Genomic DNA, 27,811 nt, shown 5'->3' with positions numbered 1-27,811 from the left:
AGTTGTAGATCGAGTAGAACTCTTAGAAGATATGGCTCTTCGTCCAGAGGAAAGAAATAAAACTAAGATCGATGCCCACTTCTCCAAATCCAATATCTCAACCTCTCTTCTCCTTCTTTGGCAAAATCAGTCTTCCAGGTGAACAAAATGAAAAATAAATCTCTTCATGTTGAATCAATCGAACTTTCATCGTTTTTATGTGTTTAATTTGTTTTAGATTTATTATTTTTATGTATCATCCATGTTTACTGGTGCAGAAAAAAAAAAAGGTGCAAGTTGCAAGGTTTCATCATCCATGCAAAGAAAAGGCCCAACCTTAACTTCATGGACTGCATGTCTTTGCATACTTCTCTTAGCTACAAATATTCCTTTGTCATCTCAAATAAGAGACATTTCTACAAAGAACATTTTGAATGAATCAGTAATATTTGAAGGTATAAGAATTTAGTTTCTCTTCACCCCTATCTGCACTCCTTACTTTTATTTTATTTTTTTATTATTAATTTATCAAATGAAATCGGATCGATAATCAAAACGTAAATCGGATTTGATAAGTTATTCTTATTATTATTACAAATTTTTAGTGATACTACATTTGTGAAATTATTTAAATCTTCTTATACCTTAGGGAATTTATTGTAACAAATGTTATATATCTTTGAGAGTTGATCAAGTCCATTTATTGAAAGGTAACTCTGTGATGAACCCATCAACCAATTATTACTGACTCAACAAATATTTTTCTTTCTGTTGTTCAACATTTAAGGGTGTACTGCAAATTTTTGCATAGTACAAGAGGGTCTTACAGAATATCACTATTTAACAAGATGGTTGCTAGTAAAATACCTCTATTTATTTGCTTAAGCCTTTGAAATAATTTGTTTGTGTTTCACAATGGCAAGCAGAAGATGGTGCTGAATCTCCAAATAGAAGTCAAGCTTTAGCTCCCGAACCATCTGGTGAAGAACGCAGAAGGTGCATCTCTTTGAATCCATGTTAAAACAGTGTTCTCACGTGTATGTGAAAATATGGATTGAAATACAGAAATTCTATTGGCACCCCAACTAATTTTTTATTTTAAATTAAATTAATAGGGTGAAATATCATTCTCTCAATTTTAAAGCAACTCCAACCCACGTCTCTAAAATTTGACTCCAAATTAGCATCTTCTCTAGACAAATTTGAACTCCAACTGATTCCTTCTCATCACTACACATTCTCTAAATTTGAGATTTAATGAAAAGAACTGAAATAAGTAGAAGACAATTTAATATATATATATATATGTTTTATGAAAATATGGGAATCAAGAATGACATTTATGCGTTGGTAAAGTCTTTAATTGGGTGATGATACCAGAGACTTTAGGTTGATATCCCACCATTTCCGAGTTAGTGAACTCATTAAAAACAACCTTACCTATAAAAAAAAAATGACATTTATATAAAATAAAATAAAAAAGTGGGGATAAAATGATATTTAAATGCAATGAATAGTAATTTAGGATGAACCCTAAATTTTCCCAGCATCTCTAAATTTAGAGTCGTGAAGAGTGATTTAGAGGGGCTATCAGAGATTTAGAGACTGGTTGGTGTTGTTCATAGGAAATAACCTTAATTCTGGATATTTTGTTCACTTTGGTAGAGGGATATTGAAGAACAAAGAGCACAAGATAAACATCAAGAGGTTGGAGTACTCGTTGATGCCAACTATTTGATGGGTTATCGCTAATAGTGGCCATTTATGGCTTTTATTTATTTATTTAATATTATTATTATTTTTAAATCTTGTGCAACTAGAAAATTTGATGTGAAAATGTTAATTCCTATTTTAAGTGGCATGTGTTATTTTGTTTGGGTGATAAATAATTTTAGTGATTGTAGTGTAATAAGTAAAAGTCAGGGTGCCAACAGAATTTCTCTCGTTTTATTATTTCTTACTGGTAGATGCCATGTGAAAACACACGCGTATTACAAAATTTGGGATTTATACATAATTTTTTGTCATACAATATATTTTATGCCATACTTTTATCAATGAATATATTGTAAGTTTTGTTTTGTTTTGTTTTTGTTTTTTTTTTTTTTTTTTTATGTGATTTCAAATATCAATTAAGATGAATTTGTAGATAAAAATGATATTTTTATAATTTTAAAAAGCTAAAAACTAACTAATGCCTCTATAAGAGGTTAATGGCATTGAAATTACTCATTTTTATGAAAGTAACCTTAATAATAACGAGGTTGAATGTAAAAGAGGGGATATTTTTTATCTACCAAATTTTGGGGTAAGCAAACAAATAGTAAAGATTCTGGGGTGAGATTAAACCCCCAATAAATAAATTAAAGGATTTTGTTAATGTGTGCCCTAAATACACTTTGAAAATTGAAATCTGTGGATATTTTGGTAAAAAATAAATTTTCAAGGTCATTTTCAGTACAAAATCCAGTTTTCTAAGTGTATTTATTGCATTTTAACGTGTGCCCATATACGTTAACAAGACCCTTTAAGAGAAAAAAAAAAAAAACACACAATCCTAATCGTGTAAATTAATGTGAAATCCAATGTATTAATGAGATAATTTTTTTTTAATTTTATCTAATGTTAGGTAAATTTTTATTTTTCTCTAATTATAGGTACATTTTATTTATTTATTATTATTGTTTCTTATTTTTAATTTTCTCTAATTGCAGACAACCCCCCGGAATTGTCAAAAGCCCAGTATCATCGTCCCCTGTTCAACTCCACATACAAGATGATCATGTATTACTTTTCCACTTTTATATTTTATATTTTTGGATATTTCCTTTATAATGAAATGTATTTGAAATCCCACCCAGTTAAGTTTTTTTATTTATAAGTAGCCTTCTTAATTCTTCGACTTTTCTGTTTCCGACTAACTCAAGAATGTTTGACCCAAGCCTAAGTAGGCTACCACAAAAATTGACTCAACTCATGACTTCTATCTGTCATTTTTTAAATGTTTATGGTCTTTGTTGTATAAAAAGATTAATATTAATTGATACTAGAAGGTTGGATTACAAGAACTCAATTAGCTAGGGCTTATATTAAGAACATTTGAAAACAATCCTACTTTTCATGTGGAGATAATTAATGTGGAGTATCACAACACAACTTAATTACTATGATACATTATATTTTATTACTGTAATATTTGATACAAATAACTTTTTTCATTTTTTCTTTCAAGTATTTACAGTCAGGGCCAGCTCAATATCAGTTGAGGCCTACGGTAAAATGGTGGAAGAGAAATTTTCGACCTGGATAATGTTCAAGTCCAGGGGCGGAGCTAGTAAGGAGACACGGGGGGCAGTTGCCCTCACTCAAATTTTTGGGGCATTTTAGATACCCTTAAATTTATGCTTAAATTCGAAATACCCTTGTATTTTGAACTATTGATATGCCTCCTGTTGCTCTCCTCCCTAAAAGAAAATCCTGGCTCTATCCCTAGTCAAGTCATTAGTTTTTTTTTTTTTAATTAGTCATTTTTTTTTTTTTTGAGAGGTTTTTTCGAAAGACCTATCAACATAAGTGTTTTTAATGGTAATTGTTTTGAGGGTTCTTCTCACAAAGTGGGAGTTAGTAAGATTTGAAATCTTAGTAAGGGTAGTTGAGCTTAGCTTATGTCATAAAAAATATGATCAACATGATCCCATGACGATAGGTAGAGGACAAAATTTTATAAAATTTTAAAAATGAAGAAACCCAAAAGAAAAAGATTATTTTTCATCGTTAAATTTTGGACTTTGGTGGGAGTTTACAAGCAATCCATTTTCAGAACCTTGAATCGAGACCAAATTTTTTTATTTCTTTTATCAAAATTTTCCTCTCAAATCTAGTGGGCTGTGGTGTTAGATTGCCAATTGGGTAGTTCTTAGAATTTTATTTTTGGAGGCCTCTTTTTACAGGAGAGTCACTCTCATGCCATAATTAGGGGTTTTTTTCCTTTTAAAATGTTTAAGAGAGTTTAATCATAATTAGCGTTTGTTCCTTTTAAAACGTTTAAGAAAGTTATCTTATCACCATGTGAGAGGGGGTCAAGAGTTTTAATTATGGGGCCTTCTCTCAAGTGTGGACCTTAGGTGGTTGCCTTAATCGCCTTATGGTTGAGCCGGCATAGTATATGGCTAATGGACTAGCTGATTGATTATCCATATGTATTTGCAGGTGGTGATGGATAATGGAATCGCCAAAATCACTTTGTCAAAACCTGGAGGAATGGTTACTGGAATAGAATACGGTGGTATCTTTAATTTACTTGAATGGCGTAATAAAGAAAACAATAGGGGGTATGGAGTTTTTCATCAATATGTGTATTTTTGGAAGAGTTACTGTGAGACATCTAAAATCAATTCTTGAAAGGTTTTAGTTGCAACAATAGAATATAATTCCTGACTGTAATTTAATTAATGGGTAAATTCTCAAATAATTACCGAAGTTTTCAATATTTTTAAAATTTTGATATTTTCAAAATTTTGTTAATGTTGAAACAATTACCATGTAATGTTGATAAAATTTTATCAAATTATTAACATTACACGAAGACTTTGTCAACATTAGTTATATTTCAAAAATACTGAAAATTTTTGTAATTATTTTTATATTTACCCTTAATTGATTGATACTTTCTTAATTAATAAAATACTAAGTGATATTACTAATTTTTTTTCCTTGTCCGTATATTTATGATGATGATTGGGTATATTTCACACATTATATTATAATATTTCTTCTCAAGTTATATTATTCGATTAGTGAGAATAACTATATATTTTCTAAATCCATTATTCAATAGGTATTGGGATCTTGATTGGACAGAAGCAGGAAGAGAACACGATGATTCCTTTAATGGGTCTCTTTCTCTCTCTCTCTCTCTCAATTTTGTTATAAAAGTTTGTGGGAAGGTTAAGCTATGTTGGTGTTCTTGCAGGATAGTTGGAACAAAGTTTACAATTATAAAGGAAGATGATGATCAGGTTGAACTGTCCTTCTCAAGAACGTGGGATCCCTCGTCTAAGGTCAAACACTTTCCCTTGACGATAGACAAAAGGTATCCTACTTAGTCTATATTAATCGTGGTATTTAAATGAGGTTAAAAACTTGATGAGGTCCAAAATGGTAAAAACAGTAAAATGTAAATATTTTACATCGAAAATGCTCTTTTTTAATTTTTGACTGAAATAACGAATAAATCCTCCTCTCCTCTTTTATATATATATTTTAAAATATTTTTCCCTTATTTTTACCATTGAGCAAGAGAGTGAATTTAAAGATTTACTTGGATTTCGAATTATTGCGAAGGTTATAATTGTAAATGCGTATTTAAAATAAAAAAAAGTATTTTTGATACAAAATTTTTATATTTTTTTGTTTTGATAAAAAAATTTACTTTTGAAAATGATAAATTATCGTTTTTGAAACTGATTATTACAGTTTACCGATTTGATAATTAATTATGAAAATTGTACCATTTTAATAAATTCTTCTATCATTTAACTCCTTCAATTCAACTCTCAAGACTTGTGGACATAGAAGATGAGTTTTGACTTTTGAGACAATGGTCTACTATAAGTCTACAACAGGGAATTAATTTGGGCTTAAACGTATAACTCAATTGGCTTGACACATAGCAAAGGAACTTTGGGGGTCATGAGTTCAAATCCAGCTTACCCATAAATCCAAAAATAAAAAGGAAAAACTGTGGATTAATTTGATTATTTTGAACTAAGAATAATGATTATTGTGTCGGTGAATATAACTTCACAGGTTCATAATGCTACGTGATTCCTCGGGATTCTACTCATATGCCATGTACGAGCACTTGGAAGGATGGCCTGGTTTCAACCTCGAACAAACACGGATTGTTTTCAAGCTCAATGAAGAAAAGTAGGATTAACTACTTCTCATCTTTTCTTAGAATATTTGATTTGATCATATAGTTTTAAAAACTCCACGAATTTACATGGGCTGGGCTCATTGATTATTTGAGATGTATAGGTTTTTCTACATGGCCATATCCGACGATAGGCAAAGGATCATGCCCACAGCCTATGACCGTGCGACAGGTCAACAACTAGATTACAAGGAAGCAATGATCTTGACTAATCCGTCCAATCCGGCACTCAAAGGAGAGGTACACCATACACCCATTAAATACAATATCAAATATATGGTAACAAGAGAGAATGATACATGTACTCATTCTCATTTACTTCATTTACTTGTGATTTTAAAATTTGGAAATTTGATTAGGATACAGATAGTTCTTTTGTTTTAGTTGTAAGGGTAAGAGACTATGGGTGTAGCCCGCTAGTCCAGCCAGGCCTATAGGCCCAAAAAACCAAGCGTTGGGGCCTTTGTTTTGAGCCCGCAAGAGTAGGGTCGACCTAAAAATTTCTTACTTATAAATCTGGGCCAGAGTAGGGCCTAACAAGTCCTTTAAAAAAAAAAAAAAAAAAACTACTAATAATATCAAACAATAAATTTACTCTCATATGCTCGAAAATTGCGTTTTCTTGGAAAAATTATTTTTCCACCTATTCCGCAATCATATAGACCCTTAGACGAGTACTCCTTGGACAAAGATTGAAATACATTGCTATAATATATGAGTTTGTGTTGTTGCTACCATATCCTCAATGGCATTTGAGATTTGTAAGTATTACACATTTATACTCAAATTATGATAGTGAAGTAGTAACAAAACAAAAACAAACAAAAAAAAAAAAAACTAGGATTTCTTGATTTGCAAGGTAGTGTTTGAGGGAGAAATTTCTTTTTTGTCAAAATATAGTGAATCACTCCCATCACAATCACATTTGTGGATGTAGATGTAGTAGGCATTGCCGAGACATTAAATCTTGTCATGGTCTATATATGTATATTGCTTTCGTGGATTGTGATTTAACCTGGGTTTCATACTCAAATTTTAGATTGAAAGGTCGCAAGACCAAGATTCGAGATCAGTCAATCTTGTAAAATATATATCTGATATAAGATTCTCTCTAAATCATCAATGATGGTAGGCCAACTTAGGACAGTAGACCATTCTTATGGTCCACTGTCATGACAAATTTGATTTCTTCTTACCAAACCTACTTTCCCTAGAATTGTATGGGAGTACCATTTGAGACTTTAAATTTTATATATATTATTATTTAATATTTAGTTGGTTGTTTTGTTTCTATGATGCGCAGGTGGACGATAAGTACCAGTACTCATCCCATGCCATGGACATCAAGGTCCATGGCTGGATTTGCAGTGATCCTTCCGTTGGATTCTGGATGATCACACCAAGTGATGAGTTCCGTACAGGTGGGCCTCTCAAGCAGGAGCTGACCTCTCATGTGGGCCCCACCACCATTTCTGTAAGTACCATGTTTATAGTGTGGAATGTGGATCTCAATGCCTGTTGTGTTTCTTTAAGTGAGATTATTTTAGCACACTAACTTTAAATTACAATACAAAAGACACCAATCCTTTTGAAATTAAACGGTTACCATACGAATTGGTGTGTTATAAGTAAAATTTTTTTAGCTGTTTTAGTTATATCCTGTTATTTTACTATAAATACAAGTAGTTATTTATTGATGATGGGGGTGTCCGAACTTATGTCCAACTAGGGGGTTTGAAGAGGCAGGGCCGGAGCCAAGGCATATGGGTCCCCTCCTCCTGACACATTCAACTCCCACACATCACACACCCGATAAGTGAGGGTGGCCCCAAAGAAATACTAATTTTGATTAATATAGGGGATTAGAACTTGAAATTCCATCATTTTGATTTGATACTTGACATTTGAAAATATATAACGGCTACCTTAACCATTTTTTATATTTTAATATAAATATTATTTATACATGATGTTACTTATTTACGAGGTCATATACCTTGACACACATTGGCTACACGAGCAAATTGTTTCACGCCTTAGTGTCTAAAAACATTGTTACAATATATAATTGCTCAAACTTGTTGTATAATATGTCTTGCTTAATTGGTGTGTTATGATCAGACATTTGTTAGTCAACACTATGAGGGCAAGGATGGGTTGATGAAATTCCAAAATGGGGAGTCATGGAAAAAGGTTTTTGGCCCTTTTTTTGTCTATCTTAATTCGGCAGTAGAGGGAGCCGATTCAAATGCAGCACTCTGGGAGGATGCAAAAGAACAGGTTTTGTTTCGAATTCTAATTCTAATACATTGGTTCTTCTTCTATTTGCATCAATTAGAAACGTAAACTTTCTCCAACGAATGTATCGGGAAAATATTTTTTCCCAAAAAAGTTTTCTTTCATTCTTACATTTTTCTACCGCTTGAAAAATAAAAGGTTTGATCTAAATATATGTTATAAGATAATAAATAAAAATAAATATTAGCGCATAAAAATCTTTATAGTGAATTTACCGTTATACCCCTTGGTTCCCAAAATTTTCATCCTGTTTCTGTATTTTCACTTAATAAGTTATATAAGACCAATATGCCTTTATTGCATCTCACATTTAGGTAACATGGATGATGGCTTCCTCTCATCCTTCCCATCAACTTAACTTGGTAGACTTCGAACATAAAAAGACATTTTTTAGCTATAATTAATATTTTGAACTCTATTATCTTTCATTCAATATCATTAAATAGGCTAATCTTGATGTAATGTGAAGAATTATGACTCATTCTACCTAATTTTTAGATGATGATCGAAGTCCAAAGTTGGCCATATAGTTTCCCAGTTTCGGAGGACTTCCCTTCTTCCGATCAACGTGGTACTGTTTCGGGTAGATTACTAGTCCAGGACAGGTATTTCCCTCTTTTTAATTCCACAAGTTTTCTCCTACCTTGTTGGTAATTTTAATTAGAATCTTGATTATTTGTTTCTCCTTTTAGATATATCAACAAAGAACTTATATCGGCCGACTCTGCCTACGTGGGATTGGCTTTACCTGGTGATCCTGGATCATGGAAATTTGAAGGGAAGGTAATCTTCATTCATTAATTTTTTTTTTCTTTATCCAAGGTGTTCAGAAAACAAGTGCAATCAAAACAAAAAATAAATCGAAAAAACAAATACAAAATGCATTCACACAAAAAAACATTGAGTTCACGTGGTTTCCACAAAATACACCGATTCCACTATAAAGAGAAAACTCACAGTTACAAATTACATTTTTTCACTAAAAACGAGAAATATAAATACACCAGGAAATCTAATTGGGGTATTACATAATATTAGTGAAATTACGAAAATACCCTTAAAAAAGCTCCACAAACCACAACACAAGGTGTTTCAATACCTGAAACAATCCCACAAATCTGATTTTTGGTTTTGTTTTTCAGGGTTACCAGTTTTGGACTAAAGCCGATGCCAATGGATTTTTTTCCATTAAAAATGTTCGCCAAGGAAATTATAGTCTTTATGCATGGGTGCCTGGTTTCATTGGAGATTACAAATATGAAAAAAATCTTACTATTACCCCAGGTTCTAGTTTCTCAATTTCTAACAAATTTATTGACTTTTCATTCTATTTCACTTCTAACATTGGTTCATTAATATGCACTTTTTAATGAAGGGTGTGATATTAATCTGGATTCTATTGTGTATGAACCTCCAAGAAATGGTCCTACATTATGGGAGATAGGTTTCGCGGACCGTACTGCTGCAGAGTTTTACATTCCTGACCCTAATCCAAAATACATCAACAAACTTTATGTTGCTCATAACAACAGGTATGTTCTCGTTTTTGTGATTTAATTCGTCAATTATTTACAAATTGTAATGAGTATTAATCATTTGCCTAATTCAAATATTATCGATTTCATCAGTAATGGAAGACCAGTTTCAGTCGATAAGTTTAGGCAATATGGATTGTGGGAGAGGTATACAGAGTTATATCCAAATGAAGATCTCATCTACACAATTGGCAAAAGTGACTATCGGAAAGATTGGTTTTTCGCACACGTTAATAGGTGCAATATATATAATACCTTCTACCTTGTTTTTAATCAACTTTGCATTTACGCTCTTTCTATGCCTTGCATCCTAGTCATGATTTTTCTTTCACTGCAGAAGGAAGGCTAAAAAGGAGTTCCAAGCAACGACTTGGCAGGTTAGATTCAAACTTGACAATGTGGATCACAACGGAACTTATACACTTAGATTGGCATTTGCATCCGCCAACGTCGCAGATTTACATGTATGGATCCTAACCTAACATGATTTTTTTAAAATATACTCTCTCATATTTCAGTTTCAATTTAACATTATTTGAACTAAAACGTTTTATGAATTTTGTTTCGATTTGTTGGGTACTAAGGTTCGAGTCAACGACCCAGATGATTATCATCAACATTACAGAACTGGGATGGTAGGCAGGGACAACGCAATAGCGAGACATGGGATTCATGGGGTGTACAGATTGTTTTGTGTCAACATACCGAATTATCTTCTAAGGGAAGGAAACAATACCATATTTCTGAAACAAGCAAGAACCGAGAGCCAATTTGAAGGGATCATGTACGATTATATTCGTTTAGAAGGGCCCGAGAAGAATCATTGAGCTTTGCTTTGGATTTTGCAGTAATCAAAAACCCTTCTTTCAGTTTTTTATTTATATATTTTCTTTGTATAACCTGTTTATCTCTTAGTTTAGCAACAAGAACACGGAATCTAAAATTTTAATGCAAATTCTTTTATAGGTGAAGGCCTAAAAATGACTCTTTTTTTCTTATTGTTGTTAGGATTTTTTTTGTTTTTTTGAACTGTGGTTTCTAGCCTCTTAGAGCACCTGACTAATCATCGGGATACATGCAGTTCCTCCATCACGTGCGCCAAGTAATTATGGGATTGGGATTAATCCCTAAGGGTGGCCCCTAAAGTGGGATTCGAACTCATGACCTTCACTTCTTGAGGTGTGATCTTGGTCATCTCATCAATGATTTTAGGATATTTTACTAGTGTTGTTCTATGTCAAGGAGTCGTGATAGGTGGCATTCTCAAAATACTCTCTTGACGTGGCATGTGCTAGAATCATAGATTTTATGCCTCGAGATACACATCCCCATAAATATGTGCAGTTGTGTATCTTGAGGAGTAAAGATTTATGGCTCTAACACATGCCACGTCAAGAGAGTATTTTGTTTATGTCATGTGGGGGACTCAAAAAATCATTACTCAGTGTTAAATTAGTGTCCCTTGGGGAATTTGTAACAATTATTGTGTCTTGAGATTCGGTCAAGCCCAAGGAGGGAAACGTAACTGTGTTGAAGAACCGTATTACTAACTCAACAAGCACTTTTCTTTGTAATGACCAACAGGGAGTGTTACTAATTTTGCACAGTAGAAGGGGGTCTTACTTAATATCACTATTTAAGAAAGGATTCAAAATGGGTAAAATATATATATAGTAAATTACCTCTATCTAGAAGGGGCATAGTTTTCTCGAATAATCTGTGTGTTTCACAATGGACAAGCTTTGGCCGCCGTGAATGACACTGAAGGTTGGTCCCTAGCAATCTCTTGTTTAATTCTTGAAAAATTCATGAATTTTTTTTTTTTTTTCAAAGAAAGTATTATTCTCCAATGTATTTTAAGTTAAAAAAAGAATAAAACAAGGATTTTACGAATTTTATATCTTTTTTGAATTTTTAGAAATCTTGATTGAAAAAATACTACCCTAACTTGTAATATGTTGTAAAGTGTAAATTTATAAATTGTAACGTATAACACAAATTCGACTTTGAAGCGATCATACTTCAAAATTTTAGAAGAATTCATTTTTTTACAGGACAAATATTATTTTCATCATTTAAAAAATAATGACATGCCCCTCTACATTTATTTGAAATTCCGTCTTAATTTTCTAAACTAATAATTTATCGCTTGACTTAGGTTTTCTTTTATAACTCAATGGAATAATAATCTCAATGCCCTCATTATCACCGCCATCATTATTACCATCACCACCATATCATCACATTCACCATCACCAATTTCATCATCACTATCACTATTAACATCACTATCCTATTACCGAATTTTTGGTTTTTGAATTTTTTAAATGAGATGAATAATACACGTATAAAGCATGTGCCGCAAATTATTCGTTTATCAAATTTTAGACCAGTTTTTGCAACTCAAAATCTAATAGAACTCAAATTTTTCATGTATTGAATTTTTGCCGTATTCCGAATTGCTAACAAGGGGTTGATCACCATAAATCCATGTTAATGACACACAAAGGTTGATGACACATAGGATGGTAAAAAAATTCAACGATGAAAGTATGAATATTTAATTATTAAGTAGTTGGTATATGAAATGAATGGATTTCCCCTTCATGTGTTATGCAATGTTAGGTCTATCAACATTATCTCCCTTGACAAACTCATCACAAATTCATTTTCTTTCACATGTATTTCATTTCGGATACCTTATTTATGAGCCCATAGAATACTTCTTATTTTTCATCTTATTATTTTTATGATAATTTTAATGAACTTATTAACAAATATTATTTAAATAAGTAATGAGATGGTGGTGGAAACTAAAATACCAAATACATAATGAGAATAACCTAAAATTACAAAATGCCAAGGTAGAAATCTGAATTTGTTTCATTTTTTCCGATATGCTTCCTCCTTCCTATTCACTACTTTCATTCTTAAAAACATATCATCAGTATTTTAATGACTCAAAATTCTTGTAAATGCAAACGAAAGTGAATGATAGGGTGTATAGTGTATGGTTGAAGAAGAATGATTTTGCAAAATTTTTGAAAAAATTGAAGAAGAATGATGGTGTTCTTTTATTAAAGGTTAGTATATTATAGAAGACCCAATAGTTGCAATGTAAACCATTCAAAAACAAATATCCACGAAGACACTCTTCATTACCCTTTTAAACTAAAACAAAAAATCGAACACTTCCCAAACACCAATCATTTCTGTGGGATAAATTTTTTACTTCAAGTTTTAAAAATTCATCTAATTTTACTTTAAAAATAAAAGATTTTTTGGTTTTATATTAAGAAGTTAAGTTAATGTTCTAAACGATAGATTGAAAATGAAGTTATATAGATTAAAATGAATTTTCCATATAGATAAAAGTGCTTGAAGATGCCCCGAATTTAGATAAAAAAGTAAGTTTTTTTTTTCTTGTTACAAATTGAAAAATAGGGTATTTAATTAGGTCATTTTTTATTAGTTTAGAAAAGAAGAAAATGTCAAGGGGATGCCATTAGTTTAAAACTAAGAGTGGGGTATCGCAAATATTTAGCAAAGTGTAAAGGAATGTGTAATCATCCTAGAAATGAAAGTGAGATATGTCAAATATTTAGCAATGTGTAAAAGAATGTCTAATAAAAAAAGGGGTGCAACCATTGAAGGGAAGTGGAGGTAAGTGATTCAAAGTCCAAAGGGGCATTGTAGGCATCAAAATTTTAAAAAGACCTGACAACTTTTCAAATTATCAAAAATAAAGTCCATAAAAATCGAAGTAGGGGTAACATAAATTCAAGTCATTGACTGGAGTAAACCTATTATAGTTTGGATTTAGATTTTTAGAGATAAAGTCCACAATTTAAATGAAATCTAGAGATCCACATATTAGGTATTGGGCCCTACACCTAAATAAATGAGTTGGCCCAACAACAACCCATAGAATCCTTAAAATTGGATTTGAATAATCTTAGCCTTTAGACAAATCAATCAAAATTATTTAAGTTCGACATAGTTGAAAAATTAAATTATTGTAATTCTATAAATACTAAAGCCTCCTTCATTTGTAGGAGGACTCAGATCACTTTCTCTTAGAAGTCAAAAATTCTTCCTCTAAAGAAGAAGAAACTCTTAAATCCTCTTTTAGAGATGAAGTAAAATTCTTCAAAAGATTCAGACTCCCGACTAAAGAGTCTCTGAAAGCTAAGTAACCATTCTCAGTCTACTAAGCATGAAGTTCAAAGAGAAGAGATTCATAAAAAGAACATAAAGAAGATCAAGCATAACAAAACCTCCATCAAAACAGTCTTATCAGTCGATCTAGCATGAAGCTCAGAAAGACGGAAACTACACACACGTCACCATTATTTTTGTTGTACTTGACTATTAATCATAGAAGAACACTTTGTTAATAAAGTGTATTGATATTTGTATCTCATATTTTCATAAAATCAATAAAATATCATTTACGATCTTATTTCACGCATCTCAAATTAGTTCATGAAATTTATTGTCGATAGACATGTCATCAGTTGAACACATACCCACACTCCCTTAAAAATAAGTATTTTTTTGGCGAGAAGATGTTGACTTGTAAAGGAGCAATTCCAACTTTAAAGAAATGTTAAATCAGAATTGTCATCCGTCATTCCATCAAAGGCATTCATTATATCTTCTTCAACAATTTCCAAAGTTTTAGGGTTGGTCAAATATTCTTTTGTACCTTTTTTTTTTTTAATTTTTTTTTTATGATAATTCCAATCTTATTATTTTTGAGATTTAATCTAAGGTTTGAAACTCACGTTTAGAGAAACAATTCTAATTTTATTATTTTTTGGATCTAATTTGATGTTTTTCATGCTCACATGTAGAAAAGGTGAGATCCTTCATTTTTGTAAAATATATTTAAAAATATACTTAGTATAAATTAATATTTCTAAGTAATGAGACCAATGCTTTTTAGATGATTGTTAGTCCAACTTTTTAGGCCTTGTACCCATTCTCTCTATAATAATAAAGAAAAAAAGGGTGAAAAGGCCCGAGGACCCGGGGATTTCACTAATTTTCCCTAAATCCAAGGAAAAATTAGAGCTCCCTCAGATTTCTCTAAAATTTGCTTCGCAACTCTTCTTCCTCCCTCACTTATTTTCATCAACTAATTTGTCCCTCAATCCAAGGAAAAATTAGAGCTCCCTCAGATTTCTCTAAAATTTGCTTTGCAACTCTTTTTCCTCCGTCACTTATTTTCATCAACCAATTTGTCCAGTGGAGTATCATTGGCAAACACCATAATACTATCATGACAAAACATCTTTGTTGGAAAATATGATGATCCCTCGGGGAGTAGTCTAGAACTTAAATGTCTTGTCTTCGACGAAGACAATTATGGGCTGGGTGTATCTCAAAGAGTGCACAACCAATCAAGAGGGGATATATCATGTTTGATTTATATAGATTACCAGGTTTGACTATTCAAATCATGAGCTATCATTTTTTTAGCTTTGCAATATATCACAACCTCAAAGTTGCTTTGCAATATGTCACGTCAAATGAGTTATGGTTTTAAGCCCAAACTATGGGTTTGATAAGTTTGGGGGTCCAACTCAAAATCAATTGGCAATGAGTGGAGAGATTTGAGAGCTTATAAGGAGAGAGACAAGGCAATGAATGTTCGAAGTGGGATAAGATATAGGATTAAACTCAACACGTCTCTACATGTGAAAAAATTAACTAAGTAACGTGGAGGAGAGAAATGCTCACTCTGAAACCATGATAAATTTGGGGATCCAACTCAAAACCAATTGACAGTAAGTGAAGAGGTCTAGGAGCTTATAAGGAGAGAAAGAGAAGACAATAAGTGTCCAATGTGGAATTAAACACAACACATCCTTGCAAGTGTGGACTGGATTGAGTTGAAACATGTGGAGATGTGAATTGGGTGACGTGGAGGAAAGAAATGTCCGATTTTAAACCATTATAAGTTTGAGGGTCCAACTCAAAACCAATTGAAAATGAGTGGAGATGTCCAAGAGCTTATAAGGAGAGAGACAAGGCGATGAGTGTCCGTTGTGGGACTAAACTCAATAGAGTTATGTTCAAAATTTAGTTGTCCATTCCTTGTATTTGTTTTTTTTTGGATAAATTTTCATTCAATATTTCAAAAAAATTTAAAAGCAAATTTTTTTTTACGTTTTCCGATATAAGTCCACCAAGGGATTGGTTAATTAAAGCTTTGTGGAAAAATAAATAATTCAATAAAAGTGCTGCCCTTTCGTGAAGGCAGTGCCATAGAAATGTATATATATTGTATAAGGGTCCCTATCCATGGCCAACAGTTTGGCAAACATTTTGGCAAACACATTTTTCAAAACATGGGTTAGAGGTCTTGGAATGGGCTGATTTTTGGTGAGGATGATCTCTACACCGTAGAGATCATCCTCACCAAAAATCAGCCCATTCCAAGACCTCTAACCCATGTTTTGAAAAATGTGTTTGCCAAAATGTTTGCCAAACTGTTGGCCATTGAACGCTACTCATTGTATAAAGGTACATGCGATGCAGAGAAATATATTGTATAACTTAACCTTGGAATACCTGACCATTAGATTTTGTATCCTAACAGTTGGGGTTTCATGTTTTTTTTCTCTTTTTCTTTAATCACCAGATCCTAACCCCCAAGATATTTTAATAAATAATTTCCTAAATAAAATATGTCATAGTGATACAGTATCACAACTTTCCTTTTATGATGAGATACTCTAACCTGAAGAAAACAGAAATTTGGATTTTAGTGGTTTGAGGAGTGTGAAATTGACACCCCTTGACGCGGAATACGGCCTAAAATAATGGAAACTTTTAGATCCAACCCTACGTACGCAGGTTACAGGCCCAACAAAGCCTTAAATCTTATTTCTTAGAGTGGACCACATTAACTGACTAACACACCAAATTGATATCCCAGGCTACAAATTTGTGTTTTGCGAAATTTGTATATTTATATTTACTATTATAATGAGAGAAGGCCAAGTAGGAGAAGTTGGACACCAAAATTTTAGTCACCATAAATACCTCCATTTGTTAGTTGAGATGGTAAGGAAGGATTGGGTATACTCCCCAGGTCCTGACTTCGAATCTTTATATGTCCTTCCACAATAATGTAATTACTTAAATAGTATCACGTGACAGGATGTTGGATGGAGACTCAGAGTTTAGTTTTGATGGATAAAATTTTCCCATGAGTTAGGTAAAATCCAATGAATTATGATCAGTCCGTTAGACTCATAAATACCTTATTCCAATATATATATACACATAATTATGATCATTTTGTAAAAAATCAAGAAAATTATGACCTACAATGTTGCTAGTTTTCAAAATTACAAAATATCTCTTTTTTACTATGTAATCTTCAAAACCCAAGAATCAATATTTTAAAATATAAATAAACCCTTTTGATACATGCACATTTGCACATGCCACCTTCTAAAATATTGTATAAAGGAGTATGAGATACGTACACTAAACTTAACGGTGGTAATTTTTCTTATGACATAACATATCATTGGATATGTGTTTTATCTCAGTAATTAGATTTTGTGTTTTCTTCATGTGTCAATAGATCCAAACCCAATATTTTTTAATTAATACTTATCCAAATGATATATTTGATTGAAGGGTTGGGGTTTGCAGACTGATGAAAATTGAATTTATATGTTCACACACAAATCTAATCGTTTATTTGTGAGATATAATGATTAAAATAAATCTTATAGATCTATAATCTATTCTCGAGATACATATTTTATTTGATATGATCTTGGATCGCATTGTGACGATCAAACCAAAAATAAAGAATAAAAAGTGAATGAGATTGAGATTGATCAAATTAGAGATAGATCAGACCTCGACTGATTCGAGATGGTCAATCTCCTAAAATTCAAAAAAGATTTTTTGATTAATTTTTCATTGATACTTAAAACCAAAATACATGATTTTATTCTAAACTAATTAACCTAATTTTATTTTAAACTCATCTTAATCCAAATCTAATTTTATTTTAAATTTATCCTAATCCAAATCTAATAAAACTCATAACTTGGATCTTAATCAACTAATAATACTATTATGTAGCATTACCTATCCTATTATTATACTCCATACTCCTATAATCTAAGCACGTATAACACCATCCCAATTATTAAATCGCACAAACATACAGTTAGGATTGTGTGTGAACATATGAATTCACTTTCATGAGTCTTTATATTTCAATCCATAAATAAATTATAGAATCACAACTTTCCTATTATGATGAGATATACTCACGGTGGATTTGTACATTTTTACAATGGACTTTAATGCTCTAATAGAAGAAAATTTGTGAGGGTCGTTGGATATCTTTGACAAATAGATGTTTTCAAAATATTTCCACCCACAAATAAGGAGTGTTGTTGGGTTGGGTTGAGTGGACTAAAAAAGCTAAAACCGAGTGGGTACTCCACTGGACCGAATATTTACGACTTCAGGTCCTTCTATCTCTTTATTATTATTATTTTTTTGTGTGGTTTACGGTAGTCTGACATAGAAAATTTGAAACCAGGAGAGTTTTGTTCTTTGTGGAATGGCTTTTTCTCACATTATGACATTATGCCAAACATGTGAAGTACCTTTTTCTTATTAACAATGTCCCCTTGTAGAGTAAAGTTGTTACTGACACGTGCCTTGGATTGGTTGATCACGGGTTTTATAATTCTAATCTCTTGAGGATATATGTTCACTATGGTTACTAATTTCTCATACCACCAATAAATAAATCTTGGCAAAATGTTTATTGTGATTTGGGTTAGCTTTCAAAATTTTGATCAAAAGTCACTCATATAAGATTTAAGTGATTTTTTTTTTCTTTCATATAATTAGCTTTTTTTTTTTTTTCACTGATTTCTCATATAAACTTTGAAATGCTTAAACAAATGATTTGTTGAATATTTGAGATACCCTTATATTTTCAAATTGATGACACGCCCCTTGATTTCTGCCTTCTCTTATGGACTATGAAAAATGACTTATATGCCATCAACTCCAAGCTCTAGTTAAAAAACATCCTTAGTTTCTCTCCTTAACTTGAATTATTGATGCTTTATCGTATTTATGATAAATTATTTTTAATTTCTACAATCACAGTTTCAATCCATTGGTTTCAACTTCACCTTAATCGCTAATAAATAAAAAATAAAAATAAAACCTTATAGATTTTTTGCCACAGGTTGAAGATGAGAGTAGTATATAAATAGTTCATTGATAATCAGTCAATTAAAGAAGACCGAGATCAAGGGGGCATGTCCTAAATTTGAAAACACAGGGGATTATTTTGAAAAAACATGGAGGGTAATCTTTTTTTCTCCCTCCAATCTTTATAAAAATATTGGGAACTGTAAGGTTTTTTAGAAACAAATAAATGGTCTCACTGTTTCTCTACAACACTAAATTTCTTGTGGAGATCTCTCAATCTTTTGTTTCTTCTCTACAGCCTCCCCCAAGGCATGGCTCTTCGTCTACCAGAAAATTACAATAATAAGGTTGATGATCTCTGCTCAAATATCTCAACTTCTTCTCCTCTCCTTACTCGGCAAAATCAGTCTTCCAGGTATGAATTATTAATAAAAACATCTCTAAATAAATAAATATTTTTATGTTGTTCTCTATCATCAATATTTACCTGGGTGGCTGTGCAGTGAAAAATTACGACACAATTTCATCATCAATGGGAAGAAAGGGCCTAACCTTAAGATTAATGGGTAGATGTATTTGGATCCTTCTCTTAGCTACAATTCCTCCAACTCATCTAATTAGGAGCAGAGACATAAAGAATACTCTCCCTGAAATATTGGACTCCAAACCAAATGGATTTGAAGGTAAGGGTTAAGTTTCTTTCAATATCATATGCACTTTTTTTTTTAAATAATTATTATTGCTGTTTTTAGGGAATTTTAGAGATAACCCATTGTAAAACAGAGTGAATTTGTGAGATTTTCTTCTACTTTGTGGAATTTGTAACACCTACCTTCTTAGAAACTTGGTTAAGATCATTGGTTAACTCACATTCTACCCTTGAGAACAACAAAAAAATACATTAAATTATTATAATTTTATATATTCTTTATTTGAATTATATTCAAATCAAGTCATGAGTTATTGACTTTTGATTCATCTCGATGAACACCTGGTTGAATCGAATTTTTAAGTTTTAAAACTATGACTTTTAGTTTTGAGGGTGGGTGGGTGGGTGGTTATTGACTATTGAGAGAGAATAGGATTAGGAGGTGGGGGTATAATTTTCCCTTTTAAAGTGAAATAGTCCAATGTGGAAAATTGAATTTCAAGGATTATACATTTATTTCCCCCTATTTTTCATATGCAATCAAACAGACCATATTTTAAAGAGTATGATTGGTGAAACAGAGGGAAACTCCAAAGCCCCAGAAAGAAGTCAGGCTTTAGCTCCAGAACCAGAACCATGGAATGGAAAGCAGCAGAGCAGGTGCGTGCATCTTCGCATATGTTTTGGTGTAGGTGGACATTCTAGTGTCAAACGTTGTTGTACAGTATCGCAACGGATTGGATAGAATCATGTGAGAGAACGATTTTGATGTGAACTCCTCAGTGCTTTGCCACGCATACAAGTGTAGTTTTATAACTAATAAGGGTAATTTTATAAATTAGGATTACTATTCAATACACGTGGGTACATGTGATTGGTGGTGGATCCCAAATTTCTGTGAGGTGTCTGAGCAATTTTTTTATTTTTAGTGGGCCCGCTCCCAATTGAGACCCGTGCAAGGCTTTCAGTGGGGCCTTGTAGACATGTTCTCTTGGAAAAAAAACTTTGAAGAAACCCTTTTTCATTGATTACACGTGGCATTTTAAAGGAGGTATATTAAATTTTGATGGAAATGTAGGGCGTGAAATAAATTCAAAACGCTTCCTTTCGTGCAACGGGACAAGATAAAATGCACTAAATACACGTAAGAAATTGAATTTTGTATAATAAATGCCCTCAAAAAAAATCTTTTTTTTTATCAAAATACCTAGAAACTTATGCCCAAGGTGTATTTATTGCTCTAACAGGACCCTTTAACAAATTTTTTATTTATTTTTTATTCTATTTTACTTCTTTCTTGATTGTTATATTATTTTGTTTTACCATTATAATCATTTTATCTATAAAAATTCATGTTGTATTAAAGTAGTTAAAAAAAAGATTTTTTGAAAAACATAAAAATATAATTTTCAAAGCAATCTATATCATTCAGAACAGGACAGATATAGAAATAAATCTATATCTAGATCTGACTTGGATCAAGGGACATCAAATCATATTTGACCCAATTTTTTAATAATCTGATATGCATGAAAGATTCAAACCTGCTAAATCCACATATCAGATTACTTGGATAAACTACGACCCCTAATTAAACCTTTTTTTTTCTTTGGGATGAATTGGGCCTGATTAACATAGACAAAATGGTCTCGACATAGACAAAATGGTTCAAGACCTGAAAACATGGTCTCTACTAAAGTTAGTTGACAAGTGGTTGACCTAGTTAGTGACTCCTTTCACACTAGTCTCATGGAGAAAGGAAGAAATATGGAATAAGTAAAGAAAAGCCTTGGATTCAAAGCCATGAGTCCACAGTGGGAATTAATAGCGACCAAGCTAAGACAAAACTAGCTTGGCTTCAAAATAAAGACAAGTATAGCCATAAACAGTTGGAGAGAGAGAGAGAGAGAGAGAGATTTGGGTTTTGTTTGTTTGTTATTTTTTAAATTGTTTTGGCATTATTAACTTGTATAGTGTAGCTAGGATGATTAGTAATTGGGATTGGAGGTATTGTTTTATTATTTATTATTTAATTTTCTATTGCAGAATCATTCCTGGAATTGCTGGTGGTCCAAGATCAATGGTTTCTTCTGATGTGCAACTCGACATACAAGATGACCATGTATATATATTATTACATTTTCAATTTTATATTCCTCTAATATCTAATGTGTTTCACCTAATAGGTTTGGGCGAATGAAGAACCAATCAAGGCAAGGGAATAGCAAAATTAACATTACAAATTTGCATTTCTAAAAGGAAAATGCTGAAGTAACATTAAAATTGACATCAATTCTCACATTGCCGAGTTTAGTTGAATTCCAAGTTGGTTCCTTGTAAAATTAATTTGAACCAACTTGTAGAATGAAATAGGAAATTCCCCAAGTTAGATTGGTAGTACTGTTGACTTTAATGTTAAAAGTTGGTTTTCCACTCTCTTAAAAGCTTTGATTTGTTCAAATATGAAATATAATAGAACCGTAAATCTTTTGCTCGGGATTCACATAATCACAAATCTTTTTCTTTTGTATCCCGAGGCAAATGATCTTTGGTTCTATGATGGGGGTGTAGGGGGTATGTGTCAAGGGGGATGTCATATTATCACAATTCCATTTTTTTTAACAGCGGAGTGTCAGGACCTGTAGGGCTAACTAATAAGGACGAGGTAATTGATATCTTAGAGCACTATATTTCATCCAAATCTCCCTAATACATGCAATATCTCACATATCAGGTAAGTTGGGATAAATATTTGTGGGTGCCCAATAATGAGGGGGCTTGAACTCAAGACCTCTCCCTTTTTGGAGGGAGGCCTTGAGAAAAGTAATAGTTTAAGTTAATGCATTAACGGCAAAAATGGCAGGATTGATTGCTTTGAATGATTAGATGTTCCTAATGTTGATTTATATATTTCTTTAGATAAATAAATCAGTCAATAATTTAAATATCTATTTTCAGGTGGTAATGGATAATGGGATCGTCCAAGTCACCTTGACAAATCCTGGAGGGATGGTTAGTGGAATACAATATAATGGTATCGATATACTTGAAGTTCATAATGAAGAAGATTATAGGGGGTACGTTATTTTACTAATTTTTTTTTATTATTCGAGACTTTTAATGGGTCAGGTTATCCAACAAATTTTCATATAAATATACGAAGTATGTTTATAATGTATTATAAAATATAAATATAATTTTATAAAATAAGTTATCTGGCTAGGGTGGATCACCTAAGGTCATAGCTCTCAAGTCTGACCTTGGCCCTAATCGTGAATCGAATTGGGCCTAACCAACTTGATAATCTACAGGCCGAGCAATATTACCAACACCCGGCCCATTGATGGCCCAAGTTTTATAAAATACTTGGGCCGTTGATGGTTTGCTAAATCTAATATCAATTCTTATGTAGTACCGATAGTTGCAACTTTTAACATTTAAAATATTTGTTCTTACAAAGAGCTGAGAGTTTGAATCCATTGTCCTATCCAACAGGTATTGGGATCTTAATTGGTGTGAACCAGATCAAGTGCATTCCTTAATATATGATAGGTCTCTCTCTCTCCTCTCCTCTCTCTCATATGGTATAGATGAGTAAAATTGTTAACTAGGGCTGTCAATGGATTGGATCTGACCCGAAATCCAATCCACTCCGATGATAAGAAGTCCGGATTATTGATTTCCATTAAGAATCCAAATTGGTAATATATGGATCCGGTTTAGATCAACCAGCTCTCAATCTGAAATAATGTAAAATTATATTAGTAGTTTTCTTTTATATATATATATTGTAACACTTTTATAATTAATAATCTGGTTGGACTAGGATCGATATAAAAATTGATTTTTTGGAACGGAACAGCTTAGATCCGGAACAATACATTTCATATTGGATTGATTTTCAGTCTTAAAGTGACAAAATCAATAGGATTCTGAAATTCTTACCAATTTGGTATCAATCAGATCCAAACCCGATCCTTTGACAGTCCTCATCAAAACCATTGGAACAGTGTAGACCCCATACACTACTTGAAAAAATTTGACACCAAGGTCCGTCAAATCTTTCAAGTAATGTTTAAAAGAGTCAGTTTTCACGTAGTGATACAACGTTGGACTGGGTCCTAACATTCATTGGAATGTGTCGGAGACCAGATCGATCATTGGGAATGTCATGCATGATAGGCAAATGGCACATACACATTTATGTTAGGTACATCGTGCAGGATGGGGGGGACAAATTTTTCGGTGATAATAGAAGATTTGAACCAGGTAGAGCTTTCCTTTACAAGAACCTGGGATCCATCTTTTAAGGGCAACCACACTCCCTTGAACATTGACAAAAGGTACTCTATATGTTTTTTTCATAATTTTCTTTTCTAGGAAACATTTTCCATACATATATATATTTTTTTCGAAGATTCTATGTAAAGCCTAATAATATATATCATTATGAACTAAGAACAGATTTATAATGCTTCGTGACTCCCCCGGATTTTACTCTTATGGCATATACCAACACTTGGAAGGATGGCCTGATTTCGACCTTGCAAAGACAAGAATTGTTTTCAGGCCTAGCCAAGATAAGTAAGTTTAGCTATTTGAAGTATTAGAATGTGGTAGATAAGAAAACATAATCTAATCTATTACAATCTTTGTGAATTTGTAATGACGTATCACCATACACCTTATTATAATGCATCATATTCTTCTAATACTCTAAGAGACTATGCATTTTGTATCGATGATGTGATGTATATTTGGAATGTGTAGGTTTGACTATATGGCAGTATCAGACATTAGGCAAAGGCTAATGCCTACGGCCCAAGACCGTGCTACAGGTCAAGTCCTCGCTTACCCAGAAGCAGTTCTCTTGACCAATCCAACTAATCCAGAGTTCAAGGGAGAGGTACAACATACATTCAACCCCATTTTCTCCTTGATAAATTTGGGGTCCAACTCGAAACCAATTGATAATGAGTGGAGAGACCCAAGAGCTTATAAGGAAAGAGACAAGGCAATGAGTGTCTGACGTGGGACTAAGCTCAACATTCCTAAAAGAAGAGCAGTTTTACTAAAACATTAAATTTTATCTATGGTGCCCAAGTGGACGATAAGTACCAATATTCATGCGAGGACCAAAATAATGGGGTCCATGGGTGGATTTCTAGGGATCCATTCGTCGGATTTTGGATGATCACACCTAGTAACGAGTTTCGCACAGGTGGGCCTCTCAAACAACATCTCACCTCTCATGTGGGCCCCACCACCCTAGCTGTAAGTATTGTTTTATTTTTCTTAGATGGGTCTTAGTTCATATAAAAAGTTATTGAAGGTAGGGTTGTCAATGGGCGGGTCTAGGTCTCACCTTATCCCGTCCCTTCACTACCTTAGATCAGAATCTTGGATCCTCCAATCACATGGGCCCGCATGTATTGAATGGTATCCCCAATTTACAAAATTAACCTCGTTAGGCTTGACAGGGCACGCGCTAGAGAGTTTGTGATGAGAGCAACTCCAATGCAATACCCAAACCCTCTATCCATCCCCGCCCGACTGTTGTTTTGGGTAGTGGAGTCCAAAAATAATGTCTCCAACCCAAGACCCTTCCCGCACTATTTTTTCAGTCTCGACATTTTCGATACCAAAAAATGTTGCTCCCACTTAGTTATCCAACCTTTTTGAAAGGAAAAATTTCAGGTTTGTTATGTTGAAAATAAGTCAATTTTAGAAAGTTTTAAATCTGAATTAAATTAAAAAATTATTAAACAATTTATGGGTAGCACGGTAGGAGTGCATATCACATGATACCCATAATTGCTACTCACACCACCTAACAGACTAATTTATGGGTATGGCTGGTGCTGCATTAGAGTTGTTCTGACAAGAAATTCTGTGAGCAAAAAATCACTCGGGTCTAATTCAACTAAGCCCAAACCCGGTCCTAATAAAATACCAACCATTGGATGTTGTGTTTATATGATCAAGATTGTGTGTTACTTCTTGAGTCAACATCAGTTAATTAATTACTACTTTCAAATATTTTTCTCCAAAATGTTGGATGCTTTTTTATCTTATTTGATTACCATTTAATTTCAGGTGTTTGTAAGTGACCATTACGGTGGAAGGGATATGTTACTGAGATTTCGAAACAAGGAACCATGGAAAAAGGTTTTCGGCCCTGTCTTTATATATCTCAATTCTGTTTCAGATGGTCAGGATTCTTATACTCTTGATCCATATGCAACACTATGGGAGGATGCAAAACAACAGGTTCTCTTCCAACTTCTAATTCTTCTTCTTATGTGACTATCCATACTTATCATCAATCATTATTATCAGTAATAAATATGCATGAATGGTCACGATCTTCCGATCTCTATTGAATGATAATGCATCCTACATTTTAGTTTTCTCTATTTTGAAAAATAAGACACTCACACTAAACCTTGTTAATCTTTAGTTGACAATCGAAGTCCAAAGCTGGCCATATAATTTCCCCATCTCAGAAGATTATCCTTATTATGATCAACGTGGTACTGTTAGCGGTAGATTACTAGTCCTGGACAGGTATTGATCTCCATTGCACTCCACTATTTTTCTCCAACCCTTTTGAGTAACTTTAATTAAAATTATATTAATTTCCATGCATGTTTAGATATATAGATGAAGAATTTATATCGGTGGACTCGGCCTATGTGGGGTTGGCTCTACCTGGAGAAATTGGATCATGGCAAACAGAAGGCAAGGTAATCTTCATTAAAAAAAATATTATCTGTCCATAGTTAATTTCTCGTGCCTTGGATTACCCATAAATCTAACATTTAATTAATTTTTTTTTAAATTCTCTAGGGTTACCAGTTTTGGACAAAAACAGATGTTGATGGGCTTTTCTCCATTTACAATGTTCGCGAGGGAGATTATAATCTTTATGCATGGGTACCTGGTTTCATTGGAGAATATAAATATGATCTTAATCTTACCATCACCCAAGGTTCTAGTTTCTCCAAATTTCTAATAAATTTCTTGACCTTTAATTATATGTTTACTTGTGATATATAGTTCCACTAACATGTAAATTATAATGAAGGGTGTGATATCGATATGGGTGTTCTTATATATGAACCTCCAAGAAATGGTCCAACCCTTTGGGAGATAGGTGTTCCGGATCGTTCTGCTGCAGAGTTTTACATTCCTGATCCTAATCCAATGTATATTAACAAACTCTATCTCGAACATAACGACAGGTTTGCTCTCATTTTCACGATTAATCCATCAATTATTTACATATTATTATAATAGGAATATTGGTCACTATATAATTCAAATATCAACATCAGTTATGGAAGATCTGTTCCAGTCGATAAATTCAGGCAGTATGGATTGTGGGAGAGGTATAAAGATTTATACCCCGACGAAGATCTTATTTACACCGTTGGCATTAGTGACTACAAAAAAGATTGGTTTTTCGCGCAAGTTACTCGGTGTGTACCTAAAACTTTAATTTATTGCTGCTATATATTTCCTTGTTTTGTATGTCTTTCGAAGATCTAAATCATAGTATTTGTTACATTGTAGGAAGCAAGAAAATAATACATTTCTAGCAACTACATGGCAAGTTATATTCGAACTCGACAATGTGGATAATGGCGGAACGTATAAGCTAAGATTGGCACTTGCATCTGCCAACAATGCTGATTTACTTGTATGGAATCTAACTTGATTATTTATATATGAACTTCATTCGATCTTGTTTTCAAGTTCAATAAAACTGGACTAATATTTTATGCATTTTTGTTTCACTTGTTCGGGCTTAAGGTTCGGTTCAATGACCCCGAAGTGTATCCTCCACACTTGCAAACTGGGCAAGTAGGCAAGGACAACGCGATAGCCAGACATGGGATTCATGGGTTGTACCATTTATACAGTGTCGATGTACCATCTTATCTTCTGATAGTAGGAAACAATACGATATTTCTAACGCAAAACAATAGCGTTTCACCTTTTCAAGGGATCATGTATGACTACATTCGTTTGGAAGGGCCTCCAAATGAATGATTTTATTTTTGTTGTTCTTTCACTAGAAAGTGGCCTAGACTTTGTTCTTTTTTTACTTCTTTTTTTCATTCTGAACAAGCGAAAGAAAATAAATAAATAAAATATGATTTACATTCTTACAAGGCACAAATCCCTTAAAAAAAACTT

The 27,811-nt window shown here is 32.8% G+C and overlaps 2 protein-coding genes across 3 annotated transcripts; both read left to right on the top strand.

The window, feature by feature from the left end:
* Positions 1–10,728, top strand: LOC147403918 (uncharacterized). The gene is made up of 18 exons (XM_086439700.1): positions 1–138; positions 258–434; positions 906–975; positions 2,694–2,763; positions 4,189–4,310; positions 4,817–4,873; positions 4,952–5,071; positions 5,788–5,907; positions 6,019–6,154; positions 7,218–7,388; positions 8,036–8,194; positions 8,711–8,817; positions 8,905–8,995; positions 9,355–9,496; positions 9,588–9,744; positions 9,841–9,984; positions 10,085–10,211; positions 10,332–10,728. The coding sequence occupies exons 1-18, from the start codon at positions 72–74 to the stop codon at positions 10,572–10,574; spliced, it is 2,280 nt and encodes a 759-aa protein (XP_086295826.1). The 5' UTR covers positions 1–71; the 3' UTR covers positions 10,575–10,728.
* On the top strand, positions 10,574–27,717 carry LOC147403917 (uncharacterized). 2 transcript variants are annotated; one of them, XM_086439698.1, is made up of 20 exons: positions 10,574–10,713; positions 10,829–10,926; positions 19,259–19,375; positions 19,464–19,643; positions 20,158–20,269; positions 21,656–21,731; positions 22,568–22,686; positions 23,105–23,161; positions 23,833–23,952; positions 24,074–24,193; positions 24,380–24,517; positions 24,715–24,883; positions 25,706–25,879; positions 26,070–26,176; positions 26,265–26,355; positions 26,459–26,600; positions 26,697–26,853; positions 26,947–27,090; positions 27,185–27,311; positions 27,425–27,717. In XM_086439698.1, exons 3-20 carry the CDS (start codon positions 19,312–19,314, stop codon positions 27,662–27,664), a joined length of 2,337 nt encoding a protein of 778 aa, XP_086295824.1. In that variant the 5' UTR covers positions 10,574–10,713; positions 10,829–10,926; positions 19,259–19,311; the 3' UTR covers positions 27,665–27,717. The 2 variants fall into 2 exon arrangements, with proteins under 2 accessions (XP_086295824.1, XP_086295825.1); XM_086439699.1 differs by lacking the exon at positions 24,074–24,193.
* The last annotated feature ends 94 nt before the right edge of the window (positions 27,718–27,811 follow it).

This window comes from Akebia trifoliata, chromosome 4 (genome assembly GCF_017979445.1).
Source record: "Akebia trifoliata isolate Shusen 1 chromosome 4, ASM1797944v1, whole genome shotgun sequence".
Taxonomy (NCBI): Eukaryota; Viridiplantae; Streptophyta; class Magnoliopsida; order Ranunculales; family Lardizabalaceae; genus Akebia; species Akebia trifoliata.
Note: the sequence above shows the minus strand (reverse complement) of the source record. Positions and strands in the feature narration are given on the sequence as shown.